At 40.2% G+C, this 21,644-nt stretch overlaps 1 protein-coding gene across 1 annotated transcript in view; it reads left to right on the forward strand.

The window, feature by feature from the left end:
* The window catches only part of LOC131234926 (GEM-like protein 1), a 30,627-nt gene extending 19,404 nt beyond the window's left edge, over positions 1 to 11,223 (forward strand). Inside the window, exons 3-4 of the mRNA XM_058231930.1 lie at positions 352 to 623; positions 10,722 to 11,223. Coding sequence (XP_058087913.1) covers positions 352 to 623; positions 10,722 to 10,907 — 458 coding nt within the window. The 3' untranslated portion in view covers positions 10,908 to 11,223. The remainder of the gene's footprint in view (positions 1 to 351; positions 624 to 10,721) is intronic.
* The last annotated feature ends 10,421 nt before the right edge of the window (positions 11,224 to 21,644 follow it).

A 21,644-nucleotide genomic window follows, 5' to 3' on the forward strand; every position in this document is an offset into this window, starting at 1 on the left:
TTAATCTACAACAAGAGCCAAAATTGGCGAAGTCCCTGGATTCGGAATAGTCGATTTGGATTGTCAACTCGGGGCGATTAGACCTTTGCTTGTTGGCTTTTCAGCCAGGCAAGCTTCAAAATGCTGATTATGTGAAAGGTCAACATTCTTTTGTTGGTGCAGTTTCTTCAACTTTGTACATTGTTTGTTTGGATTGTTGATTAAGTTTCTCTCATTTCATCTCAGTCTACCCCATTTTCATTGTGCAATGCAATATTATTGCGTTTTTGTTCACGTTCATTAATGTAAGGCTGACGTTTACATACATCTTTTTGAATGGTGACTTTGATTGACGACCTTTTATTGAACCAGTGAAAACAGGCCCTAGTGTTACTGATGCTGCCATGGGGAGGATTGCTCAGGGAACAAAAGTGTTAGCTGAAGGTGGCTATGAGAAGATCTTTCGACAAACTTTTGACACAGTTCCTGAGGAGCAACTTCGGAAGTCATATGCTTGCTATTTGTCAACGTCTGCGGGTCCTGTTATGGGAATTCTATATCTTTCAACTGCAAAGCTTGCATTTTGTAGCGACAATCCTCTTTCATACAAAGTTGGGGACCAAACAGAATGGAGCTATTATAAGGTATTTTGGTTTCATATTTACTTGGCATTCTGGTATGCATAGACATCCAAAGTTAATTAAACAATAGTAGAATGCAGGACTTTTCATCCTCTGGTATGGTTCTAGCACACCCATATAGATGCTAAGAATATTTCAACTATTGGAATAATTTTGAAAATCCATATTCATGAATAACATGCTAGCATAGGCACCTACATATTTGAATTATTTATTGACATTTTGGTTTCAGATTCAAAATGAGTAAAAAGTTCTCTTATTTACTTTAAAATTGTTTTCACATGATATCATCTCACTTTTATGAGCTGCCCCAGGCACTTCCTCGATGCATAAACATTTGAAACTCATCCACTAGATGACTTCTTTAGTAATGAGTAGAGGGGTTTATACATGATCTTCTTGAGAAAGGGATAAATATGCAACATTTCAGCAATGGTGTTCTTCACATATTATTGGTTAGTCATTTGTTTTTTATGATGCTTCTTGTCTTAAGGTTTTTGAGTCATTGTGTTGTAGCTTCAACTGTCATACTTAGATATGAATAGTACCTCAAATTTTGGTTCTGAACATGCCTCATTGAAAAGCTGCATTTCCTATTTGTTTTTCTTGACAATTGAAAATTGCCAGCTTCTAAATGAAGTAGGAGACAACATACTTAAAAAGTTTTGGAGTGTTTCATGCTGATCATATCAATTTTATTTTCTATGTTCACGTAACTGTTGGTTTTTTTTTATTATTATTAAAATTTCTATGCAATATTGAGGGTTGTTATGGCACATTGGAAAAAGGATAAAGGGTACATGTTCTCTCCTTTGTTGTGGTCGAGCCCTCTCTTTGGAAGTGAAACTCTGTAAGAAACATGCTGTGGTTGTATTTGGCACCATACTGTCAGGTCATGGATGATGAAGTAGCCAATGTTTGTCCTTGCATGTCATTCTTTTCTAAAGTTGAGACATGAATGTTCCTGTACACTGGATGTTTGCACATTTAGTTGAAGTACCTTATCAGCTGTGCCATCCACCTTGCAAGCCTCATCTACTTAGCTCCATTCGCCCATATCTGAGACATCAGGTTAATGAACCATCGTGTCCAATCCTTCTTCTTATATATAGGGATTTTAATGGATATGCAGGGTAACTCTATGTTCTTTTTTTTTTCCAGTCAATTCACCAGCCAGAAATTATGAAATTTAACTTCAAATTCATGTTGCAAACCTTTCTTCATATGTTATTGCCAAAACAATGGAACCTCATTGTGTCAAGATTAGGCCTGATCTTTTTCTATTTAACTGGCTTTTATCCTTTCCATACAACTTCTTTCCTATCAAGAAGTTTTTGAGGAGTCTCTTTACTTGCAGTTCAGCTTATTGAGGACTCTGCAGTTTCGTTCTCATTGTGGTGGTTGTTTCACTTTGGGTAGCTACTGGAGTACTGACTGAGAGAGGTTACAGAATGGAATGGCTGTTCTTTTTTGCTTTTAATACGCTCTGAAACATACATCGTAGATGCTTAGCTCATCTGAATCACGATAAGCTAAGGGATGTGATGATTTGCTATGGGCTATCCAATAGGATAAATATTTTCCTAGGTTTCATCACCCTGAGAATCAAGCAGCATGGCTATTCATATACAAGGCTCTATTTTGTTCAGCATCTCCATCACAATTTATGATTCACCTCAATCCTCACCAGAAATGGGAACACCATGTATGTGACATGGGAAAAAGAAACCCCCTACCCATGGTTATTGGAATACCATTTGTGGGGCAGGAAAAAATGGCATGGGTCAGACAATCGGGTGGGCCACCATTGTTTGCAAATTGATAATAGAACCAAAAAGAGAAGAAAAAAGAAGTCATCTTTTTTTTTTTTTTTTTTCTGAACATCCTTTTGCCTGCCACTAATCAGATGGTTAGAATTGTCTAATTGATGCAATTTATGCATGATAGTCCATCCACGGTGAGGCCCACCAGATGAATTATTCTCATCACAATGGTGGAGATTGTATAAAACACAAATTATGTGGCATGGATAACATCTTATGTCCTCTTTAGGGAATGCCTATGTAGACTTTCTAACATCCTTTATTTTTGGCTTTTGGTTATACAATATGATGAGGATATCGTGCACATGCACGCCCGCACACCACCACCCCTACGCACGTATATACGCAGAAGGACCCCACCATCAATCTGGCTCGATGACGATGTCCAGGGAGGGCTTCCTAGTTAGAAGACAAGTTTTGGTTCAAAAAAAGTGGGCCCGATAGTCAAAAAAGCCCATCATGGGATCTCATGATCGTGGCCCACTCGTCGGATTGATTTCATATTGTAGGTTTTGCTTATTGTTATTATTTAGAACATTGTGAACGCTTTAGATTTCTCTGTTTGATTTTTATTTTAGTCTACTTTATTGCCAAGTAATTGGTTGTGCACATAGTGCGAGTTTTGGGGTATAGGATTTTCCTTATAAATAGGCACCCTTTGTAGTTTTTTTGATTCATTGAAGTCAATAAAAAAATTACTGCTTTATTTTTCTGCTCTTTTCATGAGTTGTAGAAGAATTCAAAAGTGGGTGCGAAGCCCTCACTTTTCGAAGGGCTAACTACCGTGGTGCGAAGCCACATCGATTTTGATTCACCCATATCCTCCATCATCTTTTTTTTTTTTCATCTTTCCCCACCATCCGTACTTCAAATTCGTCCCTTTTGTTGCATCAAATTTCTTCATTATAGTAGGTTTCCAGATTTCGGCCCGCGGGCGAGCTGAAACTTCGGCGGAGCATTACACTCAGACCAGAGTTCGGATCGACGTCAGATTTGAGGGTTTTGCAGCCCAAGCCCGGCCAACCAAAGCCTAGGAATTCGTTTCTGGATTCCGTCCCCCACCACACGTGCGGCTAGCCTCAGGTGCACGTGCGCCCGCACCTGGCTCGCTGTCCACACGCAGGGACTGTCTCAGGTTCAGGTTTCTTCCTATTTTCCTCTCTTTTATACATGATTTTATAAATTCTGACCTTAGATTACATTATCCCTAATTGATTTGCCCCTTTTCTCATCGTAGGGTTCCTTGAATTGAGATTGAGGAATCCCTTGGATTAGGGACTGATTCTTATACATGTGTGGGTGATTTCTATTTTCCTTTGAGTATTGATTGGTTCATAATTTTCATTGATCCAGCCCTAACGTGAGTAGGCTTAGATCCGCATAGATTCCCCTTTAATTGAATGTTTAGATTTTCATGTGGGATATGGAATTTGTGTTATTGTTTCTGAATTGGTGTGATCTAAGCCTGAAATCTTGCATATCATATTTAAATTCACGTCCTGCATCAAATTTGGTATCAAAGCCTAGGGTTCTTGTAGGGGAATTCATCACATATTTAGGGTTTAGTTTGTTTGAGTCCTTCATGCATTCAGTCCATCATATATAGCTGAATTTTAGTAAAAGTGTGTAGTCTCCTCCATATAGAGTCTCGTAGGGTCATTTAATTAATTTTTTTAAAGATACATATAGTTGCCATAGCAGGTCCTTAGGTTGAGTTAGCCTGTGTATGCCCACACGTGCAGGTCGCGGTTTTGGATTGCACTCTACTCTAAACATGGAGCAACTACAAGAATCAATGGCCAACTTAACCCAGTAGGTTGAGTCTATGTCTAAGCGCTTGGAACAACGCATAGATCAACGCCTTAACCAATTTGATGATCGCGTTACTCAAATAGAGGCTTCCCTCAGGGCAAACCCCACCATTGGGGAAGATACCCATTCTCAAGCAGGTGGTCAGGAGATTAGACCAAGGAATGGAGGAGGCCAAGGAGTTGGTCATGGGTGTGCACCTGTGCACCCACCCCATGAGGGATATCATGACCAATATAACCCAGATGCGCAACTCCTCAAGGGGGTTAGAGTAGATGCCCCTACTTTTGATGGCCACTTAGACCTTAAAGTTTTTTTTAAATTGGTTGGTGGATATGGACCACTATTTTGAGTGGTATGATATGTCGGATGCTCGACGAGTCCAATTCGCCAAGATGAAGTTTGTGGGTCAAGCAAAGAGGTTTTGGGCGACGGTTAAGCGAAAAAAAAGAAAGAGCGAGGGAACTCCCAATAGTCCATTGGGGAGAAATGAAAAAAACGCTGAAAGAGAAGTGCCTCCCTTTCTCTTATCGCCTGCGGTTGATTGAGGAGTGACAGTTTCTTCGACAGGGTTCCATGAGTGTTGCTGACTATATTGAGAAATTTGAAGAGTACTTGACCCGCTGTAAGGTTGATGATGACCCTGTATTCACCCTTGCTCGTTTTAAAACGGGCCTCCGTCCTGACATTATGAGAGAATTGCTAAGACATAGACAATATCGAACAGTTGTACCAAGTAGTGTTAGATGTCGAGCAATACCTTAAAGCATCTGTAGGAAGGCGGTTTGACTTTTGCGAATCCGGTGCTAAGGCTAACCCCTCTGGGGCTAGACCTAACACGGGATTCCAAAACAAACGTTCCCCTAATGTTCAGCCAAGACCTAAGGATGATAAGGGTAAAGAGATTGTCGGGTCTAGTTCACGTGGAAGTGGGGCTACTAGGTGTTTTAGGTGTCAGGGGCTTGGTCATTTTGCTCACCAGTGCAGCACGAGAGAAGGCACCAAAGTACTCCTTATTGATGGGCAAGTAGAAGTAGTGCCCCCAGAGAGTGATAGTGAGGAGGAGGAATATGAGCCAGTCGGAACCCCTAGTGATGAGGAAGAGAGAGCATAAGAGTCTGTGAACCTCGCAATTGTGCGTTGTGCCCTGGCTCAAGCCAAGAACACTAATGACTGGCGCCGCAACACGATCTTCTACACTTATGCAAAATGTGGGGAAAAGAGTTGTAAGGTGATCGTGGATAGTGGTAGTTGTGCCAACGTGGCATCGACTAGCACTATGAGTCGTTTGGGTTTGAAGCTGGAAGCCTATCCTCAGCCCTATAGAGTCTCCTGGGTTGATGAAATATCCATTCCAGTCTCGCACCGCTGTCTTGTCCCTATTCAGTTCGGATCTTATAAAGACACAATCTGGTGTGATGTTGTTCCTATGGATGTGGGCCATATCATTCTAGGTAGGCCGTGGCTCTATGACAGGGATGTTACCATATTTGGTCGTTCAAATGTGTGTATATTCTGGTTTGAGGGCAGGAAGGTCAAGCTAAATCCTCTGCCACCCAAGAATACAACTGGAAAAGTGTTCACCACACGGTGGTGTGAGCGGCCCAAAAGGAGTGAAGGAGTCAAAGTCCAAGTCCAAACCGCTCTATATTTTGAATGCCAAAGACGTTGAGCAAGAGACGGATGCAGACTCAATGATATATGCCCTTGTGGCTAGGGAGAGTATACCAGATACTAGCGTAGAGTTACCCACTGAGGCCATTCAGGTAGTACATGAGTTTTGTGATGTCTTTCCTGATGATTTACCGAATGAGCTTCCCCCTATGAGGGATATACAGTATGCCATTGATTTAATCCCTGGGGCAACTCTACCAAACCTCCCGCATTACAGAATGAACCTGAAGGAGCACGCTGAGTTGAAGTGGCAGATTGATAAACTCCTAGAGAAGGGTTTCATTTGAGAGAGCTTGAGTCCGTGTGCTGTGCCTGCCCTTCTTACACCTAAGAAGGATGGCAAATGGAGGATGTGTATTGATAGTAGGGCCATCAACAAATCACAATCCAGTATCGGTTTCTCATACCGCGTCTTGATGATATGCTAGATATGATGGCCAATGCTACTATCTTCTCAAAAATCGACCTCAAAAGTGGGTATTACCAAATCTGTATACGCCCTGGTGATGAGTGGAAAACGGCCTTCAAGACGAAAGATGGGCTATATGAGTAGCTAGTTATGCCTTTTGGGTTAACTAATGCCCCAAACACTTTCATGCGTGTGATGACCCAAGTGTTGAGACCCTTCATGGGGAAGTTTCTGATCATATATTTTGATGATATCTTGATTTATAACATGACTAAAGAGCAACACCTCAACCATTTGAGGCAGGTTTGCGGGATCCTTAGGGCCGAGAAGTTATACGCCAAACTAAAGAAGTGCACGTTCTTGTCTAGTAGTATGATCTTCTTAGGTTTTATTGTGTCAGCTGAGGGCGTATCGGCGGATCCCGAGAAGGTCAAGGCCATCGTTAATTGGCCTGAACCCCGCAATATTCATTAGGTGCGCAGCTTTTATGGCTTAGCTACTTTTTATATGCGGTTCATTCGAGGCTTCAGTTCCATTGTGGCTCCCATAACGGATTGTATAAAAAAAGAAAAGTTTCAATGGACAAAGGCCACCTCGAAGGCTTTCAAGGAGATAAAGGTCAAGATGACCGAATCTTCAGTCACGCGACTTCCAGATTTTTCAAAAGCTTTTGAAGTCGCATGTGACGCATCAGGAGTCGGCATAGGAGGAGTACTTAGCCAGGAAGGGCACCCTGTCGCCTTTTTTAGTGAGAAACTGAATGAGGCGAAGCAAAGATATTCCACCTATGACAAGGAATTCTATGCAGTAGTGCAATCACTACGCCATTGGCGACATTACCTGTTACCGCAAGAATTCATCTTGTTCTCAGATCACGAGGCTTTAAGATACTTGAACTCTCAGAAGAAATTAAGCCCCAGGCATGCTAAATGGGTTCAATTCTTTCAAGAGTATACTTTTGTGCTTAAGCACAAAGCCAGTGTAGAGAATAAGCCTGCCGATGCGTTGAGTCGTCAAGTCGTATTACTCAACTCCATGAGCGTTGAAGTTACGGGCCTTGAGCGCACCAAAGAAGAGTATTCTGAGTGTCCAGATTTTGGGGTTGTGTATATGTCTTTATTAGAGAATCCGTCAGGAGCTAACAGTGAGTATTTGATTTTGGACGGATATTTATTTAGGAGTGATTGCTTGTGCAGACCACGCACCTCCCTTCATGATTTTCATGTCTGGGAGTTACATTCAGGGGGGTCGTGAGTCATTTCGGTCGTGATAAGACCATTGCCCTAGTGGAGGATAGATTTCATTGGCGAAGCTTCAAGCGGGACGTGGCCAAAATTATAGGGCAATGCCGTACTTGTCAACTAGCGAAGCAGAGGAAACAGAATACAGGATTATATACACTTTTGCCAGCCCATTCATCCCTTGGCAGGACATCAGTATGGACTTCGTGCTTGGACTTCTCAAGACTATTCGAAAGCATGACTCCATATATGTTGTCGTGGACTGTTTCTCTTAAATGGCCCACTTCATTCCTTGTTCTAAGACCTCCGACGCCTCTCATGTTGCCAAGCTGTTCTTTAGTGAAGTCGTCAAACTGCATGGGTTACTAAAAACCATAGTGTCTGACCGTGACGTGAGATTCATGAGTTACTTTTAGAAGACACTATGACACGTGATGAATATTAGGCTCTAATTTTCTTCTGCTTACCACTCTCAGACCGATGGCCAAACTGAGGTGGTTAATAGGAGCCTAGAGAGTTTACTTCAATGTTTAGTGGGGGAGCATACCAGGACATGGGACGCCGTACTACCCATAGCTGAGTTTGCATACAATAGTTCTGTCAATAGGTCCACATGTCTAAGTCCTTTTGAAGTCGTTACTGGTTATAAGCCTAGGAAGCCTATTGATCTTATCCCCATGTCATTGTCCCATAGGCCATCAGAGTCTGCAGAGTCTTTTGCGCATCACTTACATTCATTGCATCAAGAAATTAGGCGAAAGATCACTACTAGTAATGAACATTACAGATTTTCTGCAGACCTAGATAGACGTTTCAAAGAGTTCAATATTAGAGATTCTGTGATGGTCCGCATCAGGCCTGAGCGGTACTTTCCAGGGGCCGTTCGTAAGTTACACGCGCGTAGCACTGGACCCTTCAAAATTATAAAGCGAAATGGTCTTAATCCGTATGAGGTAGATCTTCCACCTTCCATGAAAATTAGTTCTACATTTAATGTGGAGGATCTAGTTGCTTTTTAGGGACCCACTAATACTTTGCCCGGCCCTTCGCCCACTCATCCTGATGCCCCAGCCTTACCCTTTGATCAATGGTCTCTTCCCGACCTTTCATCCCAGCCTTTGCCTCCTATACCTAGCCTTCACACACCCAGAGAGGAAATAGAGGATATCCTGGACCATGAGATAATTTCCACGTCGGATGGTGGGTTTCAAAAATACCTAGTTAAATGGAAGTTACGCTCAGCGTTAGACAGCGCGTGACTCACTGAGGAGGAGCTTCAGAGATTTGATCCCGACATCCTAGAGCGGTTCAGGAGTTTTATTTCGCCAGTGGCGAAATCTTCGCAGCCGGGGAGAGTTGATGAGGACATCGTGCACACGCAAGCCAGCACACCACTACCCCTACGCACGTACGTACGCAGAAGGAGGACCCCACCATTGGTCTGGCTCGATGAAGACGTCCAGGGATGACCTCTACTTAGAAGATAAGTTTTGGTTCAAAAAAAGTGGGCCCGATAGTCAAGAAAAGCCCATCATGGGATCTCATGATCGTGACCCACTCGTCGGATTGATTTCATATTTTAAGTTTTGCTTATTGTTATTATTTAGAACATTGTGAACGCTTTAGATTTCTCTGTTTGGTTTTTATTTTAGTTTACTTCATCGCCAAGTAATAGGTTGCGCATATGGTGCGAGTTTTAGGGTATAAGATTTTTCTTATAAATAGGCACTCCTTGTAGTTCTTTTGATTCATTAAAATTAATTAAAAAAAATTTCTGCTGTATTTTTCTTCTCTCTTCGTGAGTTGTGAAAGAATTCAAAAGTGGGTGCGAAGCCCTTCCTTTTCGAAGGGCTAACTACCGTGGTGCGAAGCCACATTGATCCCGATTCACCCCCATCCTCCATCATCTTTTTTTTTTTATCTTCCCCCACCATCCGTACTTCAAATTCGTCTCTTTTGTTGCATCAGATTTCTTTATTACAGTAGGTTTCCAGATTTCGGCCCGCGGGCGAGCTGAAACTTCGGCGGAGCACCACACTCAGACTAGAGCTCGGATCGACGTCAGATTTGGAGGTTTTGCAGCTCAAGTCTGGCCGACCAAGGCCTAGGAATCTGTTTCTGGATTCCATCCCCCACCACACGTGCGGCTAGCCTCAGGCACACGTGCGCCTGCACCTGACTCACTGTCCACACGCAGGGACTGTCTCAGGTTCATGTTTCTTCCTATTTTCCTCTCTTTTATACATGATTTCATAAATCCTGACCCTAGATTACATTATCCTTAATTGATTTGCCCATTTTCTCATCCTAGGGTTCCTTGAATTGAGATTGGGGAATTCTTTGGATTAGGGACTGATTCTTATACATGTGTGGGTGATTTCTATTTCCCTTTGAGTATTATTTGGTTCAAAATTTTCATTGATCCAGCCCTAACGTGAGTAGGCCTAGATCCGCATAGATTTCCTTTTAATTGAATGTTTGGATTTTCATGTGGGATGTGGAATTTGTGTGATTGTTTCTGAATTAGTGTTATCTAAGCCTGAAATCTTGCATATCATATTTAAATTCATGTCCTGCATCACAATAGTATGACTCTGTACTATGCAATAACCAAAAGTCAACAAATGGGTGCCAATAGAAAAAAAAAAAGTGGGTGTACATAGTGGCTCCCTATCAAGGTTCTGAATATCGGTTTTTGGGTGTGTATTGGCCTGGCAAAAATGGATATCATATGGACCATATCAGAACTGTACCAGGCCAAACTATTTGAATTATTTGCCAAAATTTTGCGAGAAAATCAGTAAAGGAGAAAAGGGGTATCGACTATCATCTTTATCAGCTCATGTCTAAACCACACTTCAAAAATCCAACAACCTAGACTTGACTTGATATTCAGCCGTTTCGTTCAACCTGAAGACTTGATTCAACAGTCAATAAATTAATTTAACAAGTCAAGTTGAGCCGGAGAGAGTGTGCATTGAATATAAAAAAGGGCTCAATCTATCACAAATGGAAAGGATGGCTGTATTTATGTGTCGGAGAGTGTGTGCACAGTGTACTTGTTCTAGCACTGCTTTTCTTCCTTTTCTTGATATAATATTGGTTTTTTATTCTCCCAGAAATAGTTACTTATTTCGTTCCACAGGTGGTTATTCCTTTGCATCAACTAAAAGCAGTTAATCCTTCGGTTAGCAAAGTCAATCCTGCTGAAAAATACGTTCAGATCATCTCTGTTGACAACCATGAATTCTGGTTCATGGGTTTTGTTAACTATGAAAGCGCCGTAGCACATCTACAAGAAGCTATGCATGGTCATGTCCCACTTGTATGATGTTCCTCAGGTTTGGGACCAGAATCTTGACCATTTCGCAAAGATGTGTGCTTCATGTCACCTTGAAATATGACATGCATGATCAGTGGGCAATACTGCAATTTTCTAGAGAAAAATGTCGCTGCTTGGTTGAACTGGTCTATGTTCTTTTATTCATGTAGTGATTGTAGAAGTTCATTCCATGACATATCTTTGCTAGACTTCAAAAAAAAAAAAAAAAAAAAAATCCTCTAGACTTGGGTGTAAATTTTTAAATGATTTTGTATTACATTGATGGCGTGTTTACTGCTAGTCAATAAATTCTGAAGATCTCAAATTTAGGTGTCTCATAATAACAAATGGGTGAGAAAGACTAAAACAGAGCGGAATCTTGTTTTGGGGCAACTCTGAAACAGAACCCGGGCTTTTCGAAACGGGTTCTCTTTCAACTGCTTTCTGCTGGAAATGGGTATATTACCAAATGCAGCTCATACTATTTTCTCCCATGTTGGGAGTCCAGGGCTTTGAAAACCTAAAAGATGGTATGATTGGTCTAGATAGATATGTGATTGAACAACCAGGCTTTTGAAAGGATATTAGTTTAAGATGAGTTATTGATACTCTGGCTGCGTATGATGTATGGTGCATGACGCTTGATATGCAGGCACTTAGAAATGGTACATGTGGCATGCATGCACTCAAATTAAACTGACTAAATTGTGGAACCATTGTCGCTATGTTACAATTCAAAAAATCTAATTTTTTTGAACATATCTTATCTCCAATTAGTAGACGTTTGTTAAAAATACCCTTTGGTTATTTTTTCATTTTCAACTGTTGAAATAAATGTCCATCAATCTGACAGTTAGATAACTAAAATAGCACACTATTTTCTTCATGGTACATCTAAACTGGTAACCATAATTTGGACGAGTGAATTTGAATTAGTGTATGCAATGTATGCAGATTACCTCAGTAACGTAATGTGAAAGTGCCATCGTTTTGATTTTACTATGATAAACCAAACGCGTGAATTGGTGGTCAAATACAAATGGTTCAGGAGCAATAAAGGAATTTTTAATCATTGTAATTTTACATTGCATTACAATGGAAATCTCGAATCCAAATATGCACATCATTATATGGAGATGATGATATGACATTGAAGTAATAGAAAAGTGTTACCATTTGGATTTTACCATGATAAACCAAACATAAGATTCTTTAGTCAAATGCAATGTTCTGAGGGGACAGGCTGAGGAATTTGTAATTATTGCACTTTTTCAATATATTATTAAGGTAATTCATGATCCAAATAGGCCCTATGCGTAACTGGATACGCTGGATATTATGAAGTTGGATTGAAACTCGACTCAAAGGCTAAGTAGTTATTTTGAGTTTTAAAGAAATGAAATATAAAAAAATAATTGGCGTATCTGTCGTTTCATACTGGGATGAGCAAATTCATGGTGGCTGGAGCAGATTTTTTAGAACTAGGCTTGAAAATAGTTGAGAAAAACGCTAGCAGTCCTGTTTCAATTGGCAAAAATTGCACGGACCAGATCATGCGTCTAAAATGTTTGTGGGAATTTTTAGGATATATAAGTTCCATTCATGAGGTAGACCGCTGGATCAACTCTACCAATAAATCTAATTTCTGTCAGATGGCAGGGAGCGAGCAAAATGCCCTGGTGCCTAATCATTGTTGCATTGAGGTTTAGGTGGTGGAATGGTAGGGAGCGAGCAAATCCACTTGTGCTAAATCATGGTTGCACTGAGGTTGGCTGCTGAAGCCCTTCCAATCACGATTTTGCTTTTCTTTATTATTATTATTATAAATTGTAGCCTACCATGAATGGGTTCTTCCATCTTCAAATATTGTGGGTAACATGGACCCTAATACCCACATCCAAGGCGGGCCTGAATGATGGACCACCCACATCAAAGGTGGGCTTCATATGATAGGCTGTGGATATTGAAGGTGGGCCCCATATGATGGACAATAACATTGATGGTGGGTTCCGCATGATGGATGACCCATATTAAGGTGGGCCCCACATGAGAACAGTTCACATTGAAGAATGACCCCTAATGATGAAGAACCCACATCCAATTCAGGCCCCATATAATGGACAATCCACTTTGCAACATAGATTGTCCACATTGAAGTTAGGCCCCACATGATGGATGGTTCACATTGAAGAGAGGGCTAAGTTGGGCCCAATATAATGAATGGTCCAGATTAACTGTTGGCCCCATGTGATGGACGCTGAAGAGTAAAAAGACTTACGTGATGTTGGAAACTAAATATACTTTTCTATTTTTTTTTCATGATAAGTATGTTTGGTTGGTAAAATATGTTATTTACATAGCATACTTAATCATTGAATAAGTAAAAACTAAAGATACGCTAGTAAAGGTACAAGTAGCTTATATAAAGTAACTTACTATCCAAACCAGCCCTTGGACTTAGTCAAATGGGCTCAACAATCAAGTGTGTTTCATTCCTTTCAAGTAAAGGGCTTAAGGGGCCTTACTCTTGCTCGGGTGGCAGACTCTCAGGAGTTTCAACACTCGGTCAAGGGTTCGAGTACCCATAGGTGGTGAAATTCCACTAGCGTGAGTGTGTGGGGTGTGTGTGCGTGTTTTTTTTTTTTTTTTTCTTTTAAAAGAAAAAAAGAAGGTAAAGGGCTTAAGTCACAAGGTTCATCTTTGACTTGTATAAGAAGGTGATTGCTTTGCCAGGACAATCTGATACCAGTAGATTGGTCTGTTACCTCATCCAATTTCATGGAAAGAGAATGCTCACCCAGTGGCAGTATATTTAGAGAGGGTGTCTTGACTAGCACCTAACACTAGGTGAATGAATAGACCAGCTGAAATGGAAGAGTGAACCTTGTGGAGCCTAGAGAACCTAAGAAGTCAACGGAAGTGCGAACATAGCGTAACACTTTTTTAAATGATTGAATAAGACAATGTGGAGATTTTTCTATATAACTACCTATCTTTTTAGGCTATTTCTGAATAAATGCATGCATTCAAAGTATTTAAAGCAACGTTCCTTAGGTACATCTAGCCGCCTGCTGTCTGTCCAATACGTGAGGGTTGTATACCGTTTATGAATCATATAAATTATATTAATAAAGCTGAAATAAGAATAAGACAGTTAGTTGAAATATAGCGGAGGTAGCTGCGCTAGTTATACCGTCTGTCTCTAATGAAGCAAGTGAACCAACCGGAGGTGGATGTAAGTACCTTTGTTGTTACATTTTAAGCCGCTAAAACAATTCGGACAGGACAGGTGCAAGTAGTTCGACGGTGCTGTTTCTTCTTCAAACACAAGCTTGAGACATATATCCGCCTATTTTCTCAACAGAGAGGGACACACCTGTTGGGAAACAGTTAGAAATGGTAATGTGGATTGAGTCTATTCAACCTTGTTCTATTTGGACTGAAAAATTGCAACCGTACATTTATTATTATTATTATTATTATTTTTTTTGCATTTTCTTACTAGAAACTTTGAGAACTTAATAACTCAAAAGCCCATCTAGGTCAGCTAGACTTGAAGACTGGGTGACACAGGGAGAGATGTGATGTGGTTGATCACCACCGTCTTCCTTAGGGAATACCTACTCCAAATCCATGAAGCTATCTGGACTACTCATAGAGCTTCCTCGTATCATGAGGGATAAATAATGAAAATAAATTCTAATAAATTTAAAAATAAATTAATTAATGATTAAAAAATGAATTTACAATAATCCAAAACAGGCACATTTTTCTTTCTCCCAGGCCAAGTTTCTTGGTGAGAAAGGGACAACTTTCTTATGTGAAATGCCATATGGACAGTTCATCAATAACCCCACTTTTGATAGGTCATATTCTAAATATTAGACCAATTGATAGGACGATGGTAACCTCTAGAGGGCTGTTTGATTTTTAATTTTTCAAGTAAATACATATAAATAATTAAGTAATTATAACTAACTTCACCTGTTTGAATTCCACAAGGAATTTTGCTAAAACCAGTCCACAAAAATCATATTATTACCTATTTAAACTTGTGGGCCCCAACGTGATGCATGTGACTTATCCACACCATCCAATTGAGGTTTACTGACAAGAGATCCACATTCAAACAGATACCCCTTCGTTTGGAGGTAGGAATGTCCCCCTGGCGGGTGGTTTTTGGGCTATGTCCCATAAATGATGGGCCCACTTGACGAATGATCCGATTGGACTTGTGATTGATGGTCCTCAAGTACTCAAGCATTTAACCTGACATACCTCTTTATGGACTGAAACAAGTTTCTTAGACCATGGTACAATAGAGCTGGTCATGCTATTGTACGCTTTAAAAGTGATGGACCACCATCTCAATTGCAGTCACAATGAAATTAATGAGACTCTGAGAGCTTTGTCTCATCAGGACCATGAGATACCATGCATGAATGTACTTTTTAAATTTAAAAGTATTGGACAGTACAAAGTTGACAAACGGCTATCAATTGATAAGAGGTTAGTATCATTTAACCGATCTGATCCTGGGGATTTTAGAGTGGGGCTCATGATTTGGATGGTTGAGATTGTTGTACCTCTATGATATGCATTCAGTTGATCAAGGATGGCTACAATTGGAATTTTCAGAATACAATTTCAAAATGTGCTGGGATTCTCAATCTTTTCCTGTGCGTGAAACGCCATGAAGATGGTGTCAGGCCGGACAGAATATTCGCTTTAGAGGATAGCCTTTATTGCTTGCACCTTCTGCCATACCATTTAAATATCCAAGCCATTCATCTATGTGGTCCCAATGTAGATTGGCCATGATCTGAGAATATCACCGGTCAGATATCCCATCCATAAATGTTGTGAAATCTGGACCGACCAATCTTTCAAAGTCACCTTTGTATGGTGAGATTTTCTCCATATCTACAGATGGGCCCTTCTGGTTGTTCGTCCTGGATCATCACGTGTTAGGTCAGAAGAAACGGTCGGTCTAGTGCTACATTTGATGACTGACCAACTTCCCCACTTAAAGCAACAAAGGGAATTAATTGTAAGGAGGAATTGAAACTCGGTGAATTTCATCACTCATGATGGTCCATGGGCTTATTTATGGCGGTTTGATTTCCTTAAGCGAAAGCTAGGTCTTGGTCGGCATAGTCCTGGTCCATCAATGTCTGTTAAGTAGGGCTGTAGACTTATCTGCACATCTGGATCCGATGAGGTAATATCCGTATCTGACCCGCTTACAAGTTTTTAGTAATGGGCTAAAAACGTTTTTTCTGTAAAAATTTCTATATTTGAATTCAATTTTCTAAGTCAGATATGTCAGGCAATCAGGTTGGGTTTGTCCATTTGCTGGCTGGCCCCATCCGCTTCTTGGTCAGCTTTAGACCGTCGCAAGTTGGGTTTGGGGTAGCCATGTTATATATATGTGCTGATGATTTGCAGCCCCAATTCATGGGTTGTGAGGTGGGCTCGAGCATGAATTGTAGGTCCATATAAGCAAATGGTTAGACACGTATGTTTTTTTGCTATGATAATGATGCAAAGCTTAGAAAATTATCATTTAAGTGTATCCAAGTGCTTAATGTATGATTAGTCTTATATATACACTTAGATTGACATTGCATGGCAGAGATTGTACAAAAACATACAATCAGGAGATCCTTGCTAGCTATTCCTTGCAACCAACTCCATAGATATTTATATGCATTCATGAGACATTAGCTGTTTGCAAGTTGTCCTTTGTAGGAATCGTGCAGTACAACGCAGAGGTATGGTTTTGTGTTGGCCCTCGAGTGCTGATTGAATCAGGCATTGGTATTTTCAAATGTACTTTGGGCATTTTAACTGTTCGAGCATCATCATCGCCTTTTACGCATGCAGGTAGCCTACATTACCATTTCTAGCACTGGCGGTCAATGTTAGGTTAGGTGGGTTGATAGTGAGTGTCGGCATGTGAGTAGAGCATCAAGGCAGCTAGTTTCTTGTATGGTCTTGATCATTTGCAAAACTTTGAAAGCCTCAACCCCATATTTCTAGGAAAAAAATATACCAAGAACTCGCTAACTTGAGACTTGACTGAGTCAACTCAACAAGGTTTTGAGCTAGTCACCGAGTCACTTACTGATAAGAGTCAGTCTCAAATCAACCAACAAAACTAATTGAGTGAGCCCAATGACTAGGTCAACTCAACACGACTCATATTGACTCGAATTGAGTCACTTGTCTAAAATAAGGTGTATATACAAAGCTATTTCATACTATCTTAATGATGGGTCCCACATTAACCTTTTTTGCATAGCTTCCTAATAGTAATGCTGAGGTGAGCTACATGCGAAGAAGAGAAAAGCAGTCTACATGTGCGTAAATAAATCCTAATTTGTTGATTTCCTGAACATTGTTGATGAGCGGGCCAGAGCCAGTTGACAGTCCAGATTGCTTGAGTAATCTAGAGCTCTGGATTATATCTCCATGTGTGTAGGATTATCGGTACCGTAATTATATTTTTAAATATAGTTGATAATTTGTTTTAAAACATAGTAGTTATTTTAATTAAACATAGTTAAAATACTTTAGTAACTACCAAAATAACGGTTGTTATCATGCAACATGACTATCGTAAGCCCTTCATCCCAATGAGAAACTGTCACATATGTTCATATTTATTGTAATTAACATATGTTTGAGCTATGTGGGCCCACAATATCAACTTGGAATCCCAACATGCATCTTGGGTGCCTCCTCATTTTAACCGTACATCCCATAAATCATGCCGACCAAAGACGGAGGAAGTAAACTCAGGTACTTAATATTTTTTGGTTTATGATTTTTAGAATGTCCATGCTATCGTAAATCATGATTTTATAATCACGCATCAGTGACGATCCTAACCGTTGGTTAATGAAGTTGAATGTGGGCCACTGACATGTTCTTTTTAATGTTGTAGATTCATCTGCAGATAGTGATGGTTAGGATGATCCATACAACGTAAGTTTCCTACGACAGTATCATAACATAGAATCAAGAACGTGGCCGGCCCGACCGTTTGACAATCTTAATATGCAGGCCCAAGATAGCGACACCTGCTGGCATCCTGAGTCATTCTAGTCGCTCTCTCGATCGATATCATGCGATAGAGCAATCTCTCCATCGCATGGTGGCAGGACAATGGATCAATCAGAGCCGTCCATCTGATAGCTCGTGGGCGGGTTTCAAAAGTCACGCATATTTGACGAAAATAGCACATATTCATAACGTAATGTTGACTGTTAACTACTTCTCTGTTTACTCATAATGATATGAAGGCCACTGATCAAATGGCTAGGATCATCCCATGGATATGTCTATTTCTATTTCCCGTCTAGTACTGTTGCACCACCTAAAAAAGAGAACTTGGATGCGTAAAGGGAAACATAACTAATGGCTTTTATGGTTTTCCAATTACAATGGTAGCGTCAAGTAAATGAGACATCATTATCATTTCAAGGTGTTTGTTTAAACAAGAATGATGACTTGTAAATTGAGAGTCAAATATACTTGTAAGTAAATCTTTATTATATTTTTACATTATAAAATAATTATTTTTACACTTATTTTTGCGGGCGAAACAAACAATGCATAGCAAACTCGTCATTATATTAAAATATAAGTGATGTCACCACACCATTACTGGACTAAGTAATTATTACCCATTTCAATATATTTACCATTTTAATTGGAAAACCAAATGCCCCTTGAATTTAAACTAAACCGTTCAAATAATGGGATATGGATTGCCCGTGAAAGCCTTTCGGAAGAAGTTCATGCCATAGGAAGCTAGGTGGGGCCTACCTTGATGTTTGCGAGAAATCCACCCCATCCATCTATTTTGTCAAATCATAATAGGACATGGCAAAAAGATGACGCATGTCCAAAACTTAAGTGGGCCATGCGATGGGAAAAAGTGGGTACGGAAATGCCTAATAATGAAACCTCCCATGGATCCACCAAGATGTTTATATGTCATCTATTCTGTTCATAAAGTCATTTCTATTGAGGTGAACTAAAACCATAAAAGTATTAGCATGATCGAAAACTTTCATGGCCTCACAAGTGTTAGTGAAGTGGATGTTCAATACTTATTGTTTCGTATCGTGTGACCCAGTTGAGTTTTGGATTTGTCTCGAATTTTTGATTCATGTTGGAACATGATATGGCAAAACGGATGGCTGAGGCATATTTTTCACAAACATCATGGTAGGCCTTTCTAGTGTTATATATTGATGACATTCTGCTAGCAAACTACTATATAGAACTTTGATTAATAAAGGGGTCTTTTGGAATTATCTCAAAAATATATATTGACATAATTCTTAGTAAATTTAACATATAGAGTTGTACATTAGGTGAAGCTCTTGTCTTCAAGGGTGACAAACTTAACCAACAACAACGTCGGATGAATGATCTTGAAAAGAAAGGAATGTGAATGAATGATCTCAAAAAGAAAGGAATGCAATATATTTCATATGCATCTATAGTGGGAAGCAATATATATGCATAGGTCTACATTTAGCCTGATATAGCATTTGCAGTTATAATGCTTGGGAGATATTTGATGAATTTAGGAATAAATCATTGGAGATAGGTAAAAAAAAAAAAGTTATATAAATTTGTAATGACGAAGGAATTCATGCTCACATATAGACAAACTGATCGGTTGGAAGCGATTGGATATATAGATTTATACTATGCTGGATATCTTGACAATAGAAAGTCTACATCAGGTACATTTTTATGATGACCACCGAATGATTTGGTTTTGTGAAAGTGTGCAAAGCAAATGCTTGTACCTTCATCCACTATGGGAGCATAATTCATCATCTATTAAGAAGTCACTTGTTAGGCGATATAGCTACAAAACTTCATCTCTAGGCTTTAAGAATATAGATTGAGTTCTAAAGACGTCGATGATATATTATGATCAAGTATTTTTTTTTTCTAATAACAACAAAAGTTCATCCAAGTTGATGTATATACACATAAAATTTTGATACTTAAGGAAACAATTCAAGATCATCTAGTGTTTATAGAACACATTGACACAAAGCTAATTATTGAACTCACCAATCAAGGGCTTACCTCTCAGTCATTCACAAGTTGGTGAGCAGTATGGTACTGGTTAACACAAAAGATGTGTTTTATTAGTGTAGACACTGAAAATTGGTGCCCACGCTGATTTGTATGTTATGGATTTGTGATGGGGGTGATTAAGCTGATTTATGGATGTTGGAGTCACCACTAGCTGCTTAATCTCATAATCCCGTAGTTGGCTAGAACCTGCGGAATATGCAAGGTTAGAGAAATCCGAAGACTTTCCTACCTTAGATTGACTCCTGGTTGCAATCCGGGATTTTGAGTAAGGGACTTCGGTTACAAAGAGAGAAGGTGTTAAGCACCCTCTTTGCCCATACAAATGTACGATCTCTACTTAGTGTGGTAAAAAATCTCAAAGAATGAATGATATGGTCGGATTAGGACTAGGCACACATGAATTTCTGATGTGGAAAGATCCGAGATTTCGGTAGTCCAGAGAGCATACGTCCAGCAACGTGTCTAGAAGGTAGATGTGATGATACTTATGCAAAAAGGTAAGAAAAAGTGGACTAGATCACTAGGAATTTCTGATGCGACAAGATCCGATGTACGACAAGTCACAGAGCATACGTTCACTAGAGATCTAGAGAAATAGGGGGGTTGAGAAGGGAATAGATGTCATAATGAATGCTTGTATGTAAAATGAATGGATCTTTGGCTTGATCTTGAGTAGGCTAAGACATGGACTGAGCCATGATCAATCTAGGTTGGACTTGAGGGTTGGGATAGTTGGGAAGGTAGGGAACAGGCTAAGGGGATAGTTAAAAAATCTAAGCTTGGAAACTTATGAGCTCATCCTCACTCTCACTCTCTTCCTCCCTCTCTCCCTCTCTCTCTCACTTAGCTTTTGAAATGAGAAGTGGATGATTGAAATGTGAAGAGGAGAGGGCTATTTATAGCCTTCTCCAATGGTATTATGGTAATTGTGGGGTTTAGGAGGGGTAAAAGCTGATATGGCAACTTATGGTTGGTTGGGGAGAGAGACGCCACGTGGCACACTCTCATTGGTTATTGAAATTGGTAAAATGGTAAATAAGCTCGGATAGGGGGCTAATTTTTTGAAAAAGTTGACTTTCGGACACTGGGACAGCTGTCCCTAGAGGTTCACACGCAGGACGCGAGCGGTGGTAGTTGAAGTATGGGCTCGCACGTGCAGTCCTCGTGTGACTTGCTGGTTTGTCCGGTGTCCCTTTTTCGAGTTTTTGGCTTGGCCAGGTGTTTTTCAAGGCTGTCTTGGCTCTAAATGTGTTCTAGATTCGGGAGGTTCTAATGACTTAGATTAGGGTTTCGAGTTCGGGTACTATTTGGATTAGGGTTTTGGATTTGGGTAAGGTTTGGATTAGGGTTTTGGGTTCGGGTAAGGTTTGGATTAGGGTTTCTGGTAAGGTTTGGATCAGGGTTTCAGATTTGAGTAGATCACGGTTCCTGGATTGCCTTAGCCTTCTCGAGATATTTTCCTGGGTGGGGTGTCTACAGATGCCCCTCTTTGACCGAGGTTGTGGGCTACCGAAGGTCAAAGCGAGTGGACACCCCACCCTTCTGGTCAGAAAGGATAATGACTCGAATCTATTGTCTACCATTGTATCATTGTCAATCGACTGTTTGGAGAAA

The sequence above is a fragment of the Magnolia sinica genome, chromosome 2 (genome assembly GCF_029962835.1).
Source record: "Magnolia sinica isolate HGM2019 chromosome 2, MsV1, whole genome shotgun sequence".
Lineage (NCBI taxonomy): Eukaryota > Viridiplantae > Streptophyta > Magnoliopsida > Magnoliales > Magnoliaceae > Magnolia > Magnolia sinica.